This window comes from Colobus angolensis, unplaced genomic scaffold (assembly GCF_000951035.1).
Source record: "Colobus angolensis palliatus isolate OR3802 unplaced genomic scaffold, Cang.pa_1.0 Scaffold34, whole genome shotgun sequence".
In the NCBI taxonomy this organism is placed as follows: domain Eukaryota; kingdom Metazoa; phylum Chordata; class Mammalia; order Primates; family Cercopithecidae; genus Colobus; species Colobus angolensis.
The window spans coordinates 7,830,267-7,836,038 of NW_012116710.1; the positions used below are offsets into that span (position 1 = coordinate 7,830,267).

The 5,772-nt window shown below is 52.9% G+C and overlaps 2 protein-coding genes and 1 long non-coding RNA gene across 3 annotated transcripts in view; all 3 read left to right on the forward strand.

The window, feature by feature from the left end:
• The first annotated feature begins 624 nt into the window (after positions 1-624).
• LOC105519189 lies at positions 625-1,315 on the forward strand. Its single transcript, XR_001002936.1, has 2 exons — positions 625-910; positions 1,220-1,315. It is a non-coding gene; the product is annotated as an uncharacterized LOC105519189 (long non-coding RNA).
• Positions 1,316-1,650: 335 nt separating this feature from the next.
• Positions 1,651-5,772, forward strand: part of RAB4B (RAB4B, member RAS oncogene family) — a 28,641-nt gene continuing 24,519 nt past the window's right edge. Inside the window, exon 1 of the mRNA XM_011952494.1 lies at positions 1,651-2,199. Coding sequence (XP_011807884.1) covers positions 2,184-2,199 — 16 coding nt within the window. The 5' untranslated portion in view covers positions 1,651-2,183. The remainder of the gene's footprint in view (positions 2,200-5,772) is intronic.
• MIA (melanoma inhibitory activity) lies at positions 4,961-5,518 on the forward strand. The gene is made up of 2 exons (XM_011952503.1): positions 4,961-5,253; positions 5,337-5,518. Exons 1-2 carry the CDS (start codon positions 5,055-5,057, stop codon positions 5,516-5,518), a joined length of 381 nt encoding a protein of 126 aa, XP_011807893.1. The 5' UTR covers positions 4,961-5,054.

The following is a 5,772-nucleotide window of genomic DNA, read 5'->3' on the forward strand; positions in this document are numbered from 1 at the left end:
GCCACCACACCTGGCTAATTTTTGTATTTTTAGTAGAGACAGGGTTTCACCATACTGGCCAGGTTGGTCTTGAACTCTTGACCTCATGATTTGCCCGCCTTGGCCTCCCAGAGTGCTGGGATTCTAGGTGTGAGCCACCGCCCCCCCCCCAGCCTATTTTCACTTTATTTACCAATTTTAGGGCACCTGCTATGGTCCCACGTTCTGTTCTAGACACCAAGATACAACAACAAATGATCCTTTTTATTCTAATGGAGGGAAATGAGCAAAAAGCAAGTCATAAAAAAATAGCAGCCGGGCACGGTAGCTCACACCTGTAATCCCAAGTAAGGCTAAGTTGGGAGGATAGCTTGAGCCCAGGAGTTCGAGACCAGCCTGGGCAACATAGCAAGACCTCCCCATCTCTACAAAAAAAAATTAAAAATTAACTGGGCGTCATGGCATGTATCTGTGGTCCCGGCTACTCGAGAGGCTGAGGTGGGAGGATTGCTTGAGCCCAGAAGTTGAGGCTGCAGTGAGCTGTGATCATGCTACTGCACCCCAACCTGGGCGACACAGTGAGACCCTGTCTCCAAAATAATAATAATAATAAAAGCAAATATGCGCTGCTGTGAGAATTAACAGAGACTGACTTGGGTGGTCAGAAAAGGCTTCTGAACAGGTGACATTTAAGCTGAGATTCGTATGACAAGGATGGAGCCAGTTACGTGGAGATCAGGGAGAAGGGAGAATGCAAAGCCTTCAGCAGGCATAAGCTTGTCATCTTCCCAGACCCTAGCTTTTAACTCCTCTTCCCTAGGTTCAGGGAGATTACTATGGAGATCTGGCCGCTCGCCTGGGCTATTTCCCCAGTAGCATTGTCCGAGAGGACCAGACCCTGAAACCTGGCAAAGTCGATGTGAAGACAGACGTGAGTGTCATGCGGGCTGGCAAAAAATCTGGGGGGAGGACCCTTAGGTTGTGGGGATGGGCAAAAATGCTCCCAGCCTTGGCTCCCTAGGTGTGTGCGCTGGGAGAAATTCTTTCCCTGCCTCCATTTTCTCACCAGTAAAATGGGTCCAGTTGGGAGGTGCAAAGATTAGAGGGCTCTAGGCTAATTTGCGTAGCACTTGTGTGGCCAGACCTGGGCCCTGCAGCTGCAGCCTTTGCTAAAACCACTAGATCCTTTGTGGTGTGACCGCTGGTTTTCTCTCCACTGTTTCCCCTTTCTCTTTTTCAGAAATGGGATTTCTACTGCCAGTGAGCTCAGCCTATCGCTGGCCCTGCCGTTTCCCCTCCTTGGCTTTATGCAAATACAGTCAGCCCAGTGCAAACGACCTGTCTCTGTGGTCTTTGGGGTGGGGTGGGGTGGGGACTATACAAATAAAATGTTTCTCTGGGTTCCTGAATCTAGCCAATTAACCCGCTGCATATGGTAACGTCAGTGGTTGCTAGGCAGTATTTCACTGATGAAAGCCCTGTGCGGTAGGAGGGCTCCTAAGCTTAGGTTTCGGACACAAGCAAAGGAAAACCTAAGCAGCCCAACTAGGGGGGTTGTGTCCTCTCTAGACCAGTGGGAGGGAGCCAATCGGACTACGCGAAGGATATAAATTGCACAGCAAAGGTTTTCTTGGAAGATTATGTGCAAAGGGAGGCGGGAAGTAACCTGCGCCTATCTTCTCAGTTTTCCTCCTTTTTGCCTTTGAGACCAGTAATCGCTCCCGCCAGCTCAAGATCAGCTCCTCTTCCAGTCTCTTTCTGTCAATCCTGCCCGTGCCCCCTTCTTTGCATTCGTATCCCCTCCCCCAAGTCCGCTCCAAACCAATCCGGAGACTCGACTCTGCCCCCGGACTCCAGACTAAATCCGTTCCTCGGCTCGGCAAAGCAGCTGTGCACGTCCCTTCCCACTTGCTCGACCAATCGCTGGCCTCGGCCCCACCCCTTTGGGCTTCTCACGCCACCAATCCGCGCCTTTTGTCCCGCCCCCTGCCCGCGAGTCCGCCAATCCCGCCCTTCGGAAAGCGTGGTCTGGTATCCAGCTGCTGGAGCGGGTCGCGCTGGAGGGGGGCGGAGGCGGAAGTGGCGGTGCCGGGCCCGGGGAGTAGGAAGAAGCCGGGGCTGTAACCGGAGTGGAGCGGCTGCCAGCCGAGGAGCAGGCGCGGCCGCGGCGCCATATTGCGGCCCTCAGCGGCCGCGACCGAGTCATGGCCGAGACCTACGGTGAGGGTGGTGGGCCGAAGCCGGGGTCCTGGGTCTGGGCCCAGGGAGGATGCGGCCTGTGGGAATGGGCGGGGCTTTGTAGATCAGGGGGCGGGGTCTGATGTTATGGGGGCAGGGCCTAAGTGGATGCTGGGAGGGGTTTAGTGGGTCTGAGGCTGAGCTTAATCGATTTAGGTGGAGCCTGAGGGTCTGGTGCGTGGGTTAAATAGATCTGGGGCGGGATTTGAGGGAGCTGGTCCTTAGGAGTTCAGGGAGGCCCTGAGGGAAGAGGTGGGCCTTAATGGATCTGGGCGGAGCCTGAGTGAAGGGGCGGGGCTGACTGCGTGAATGGCAGGAGTCGGGCTTATGGGCTAGAGGGAACACTGGCTGGAAGCTCGGGACCGTGGGGCTGATCTGGCTGGAGAGAGCTCTGGAATGGGTTTGGGTATGGGCTGTCCTTGAGTTAGGGGCAGGACTTAGTGGCAAGGGGTGGGGCTTATGCATGAGAATGGGGCCAGGGTCTGGGCAGAGGGAGGGAAGGAGAGGTCGGGAAGTGGAAAATCAGTAGGGATGCACCACAGGAGGTGGTGATTGGAGGCGGAGAAAGCACAGGTTTAGGAGTCAGAGGGAGCCGCATTCGTTCAACAAATACAGAAGAGAAGAGTGCAAAGACCCTGAGGTGAGAACCAGCTTGTCGTTTTCAGGGAATAGACTGAAGGTCAGGAGCTGTAGTGGAGTGAATGAGTCAGAGGGTGGTAGGAGGTGAAGAGGAACAAGGGCTAGATGGTAGTCCTTGTTTGAATAGCTTTCAAGAGACTTTAGCGATGAAATAGCTAAGATCTGGGACTCTGGAGCCCTTGGCCTAGGTTTGAATCTCACTTCTGCCTAGCTCTGTCACTTGGGGCAAGTCAGTTAACCTCTCTGGTCTGTTTCCTCATCTGGAAAATGGCAATAATTTTTAGGCTACCTCCCTCATAGAGTTTTCCTGAGGATGATGTGTGCTGTTGATGTGAGTAAAGACCTTTAGAGCTGTTCCTGGCCCACAACAACACACAATTGACCTATGTAACAAACCTGCACATGTGGGCTGGGCACGGTGGCTCATGCCTGTAATCCCAGCACTTTGGGAGGCCAAGGCGGGCGGATCACCTGAGGTCGGGAGTTTGAGACCAGCCTGACCAACACTGAGAAACCCCGTCTCTACTAACAGTACAAAATTAGCCAGACGTGGTGTTGCATGCCTGTAATCCCAGCTACTCGGGAGGCTGAGGCAGGAGAATTGCTTGAATCCAGGAGGCAGAGGTTGCAGTGAACCAAGATCATACCACTGCAATATGAGACTCCATCTCAAAAAAAAAAAAAAAAGCATAGCAATGGCTGTGGGCCTGGATACAAGTCTTAGCCCCTCCACTTCTTCACTTCCTGGGTCTGTAAGCCTTAGACAAGTTCCTTAACTCCACACTTCCATTTCCATGTAACAAGGGGTTATAGGCCAGGCATTGGTGGCTCATGCCTGTAATCCCAGTGCTTTGGGAGGCTGAGGCGGGAGGATCACTTGGGGACATGAGCTCAAGACCAGCCCAGGCAGTATAGTAAGGCACTGGCTCTAGAGAAATAAAAATAAATCATCCAAGAATGGTGACCCGCCTACTATTCTACTCAGGAGGCTGAGGGGGGAGGATTTCTTGAGCCCAGGGGTTCAAGGATGCAGTGAGCTATGATCACATCACTGTACTTCAGCCTGAGCAACAGCAAGATCCTGTCAAGAAATTAAATTAGGCTGGGCTTGGTGGCTCATGCCTGTAATCCCAGCACTTTGGAAAGCACGGTGGGCAGATTGCTTGAGCCCAGGAGTTTGAGACGAGGTTGGGCAACATGACGAAACCCTGTCTCTACCAAAAAATACAAAAAATTAACTGGGCATAATAGTGCATGTCTGCGGTCCCAGCTACTCAGTAGGCTGAGGTGGGAGGACTGCTTGAGCCCAGCAAATAGGGGCTACAGTGAACCAGGATCATGTCACTGTACTCCAACCTGGGCAACAGAGCAAGACCCTACCCCAAAATAATTATTTTACAAAAATGGATTAATCGGGCATAGGTGGCTTGTGCCAGTTACTCAGGAGGCTGAGGTGGGAGGATTGCCTGAGTCTAGGAGGTTGAGGCTGCGGTGAGCCACGATGGCACCATGGCACTCCACCTGGGCAACAGGGTGAGACCCTGTCTCAAAAAAGAAAGGGAGGGTTTATAATCACTCCTCCTGACATGATACAGAGTATCCATTTGAGTTCATAACATAAATACGTACTTGGTGAATGCTCTATAAGTACTGGCTTTTTAAATTGTCCCTATATATAAGGATGCTGAGGCTCTGCGAGGAGAAATAGCTTAGCCCAGGTCATCCAGTGGGAAGCGGCTGGTGCAGAGAAATAGTGATCGTGGTGGGACATTGCCTAGCCTAAGGTTCAGCATACAATATTCAGTCAGTACTCCAGGGCTGAGCTGTTTCTGGTCATCAAAGGGCTGCCTTGTTCTCCTGCCCCACAGCACAGGAAATTCCAAGGTGGTTTTCCTTACAGGCTCCTCCTGCTTTGCCAGAGGGGACAGCAGAGGAGCCCAGGTACCTAAGCCAACTCAAGAGAAGATGGAATTGAATATCTCAACCACCTTGTCTGGGCCTCTGTGATTGTTGAGGAGGGGGCTGTCACTGGGAAAGCTGAGCTGCTTTGGACCTTATCTGGGAATTTCCTTGGGCTTGCAGCCTTTACCCTATCCTTGAAATGGTTCTGGCTGGGTAGCAACTTCTAGGTGGTGTGGGTGAAATTTGGGACTGGTTTAGGGCGGGGATAAGACCAAGAACACAAGTTTCCTTGAGCTATGGGAGAGAGGGAGGGGAGGAAATTGGAGACCTCAGCACCCCTTTGCTCACTCTCTTGCTCACAGTCCACGATGGCCTGGTCCCTGGTGTTCCTTGGTGTCATCGTCTTGCTGTCTGCCTTCTCTGGACCTGGTGTCGGGGGTGGCCCCATGCCCAAGCTGGCTGACCGGAAGCTGTGTGCAGACCAGGAGTGCAGCCGTAAGAGTGGGGAGGGGAGAACTGGGGGCTTGGGGTGTTAGCCTGTGTGGAGGGTGCTGCATTCCCTTCTATTCCTTCCCTAGACCCTATCTCCATGGCTGTGGCCCTTCAGGACTACATGGCCCCCGACTGCCGATTCCTGACCATTCACCGGGGCCAAGTGGTGTATGTCTTCTCCAAGCTGAAGGGCCGTGGGCGGCTCTTCTGGGGAGGCAGTGTGAGTCTTCGGAGAGGGAAAGAGGGAAGGGTACAGGGCTGGGGTTAGACTCATTATCCCCATGAAGGGAAGATTTGAGGGGGATGAACTGAAATAGACATTGTGGGGGGATATTGTTACTTCCTTACTTTATTTATTTATTTATTTTTGAGACAGCATCTCACTCTGTTGCCCTGGCTAGAGTGCGGTGGTGCGATCTCGGCTCACTGCAACCTCCACCTCCCAGGTTCAAGTGATTCTCCTGCCTCAGCCTCCTGAGTAGCTGGGACTACAGGCACGCGCCACCACGCCTGGCTAATTTT

Coding starts and splice junctions, on each gene's coding strand:
- MIA (XM_011952503.1), top strand. CDS start 5,055: ATGGGAGAGAGGGAGGGGAGGAAATTGGAGACCTCAGCACCCCTTTGC. Junction 5,254..5,336: donor TGCAGACCAGGAGTGCAGCC/GTAAGAGTGGGG, acceptor TTCCTTCCCTAG/ACCCTATCTCCATGGCTGTG.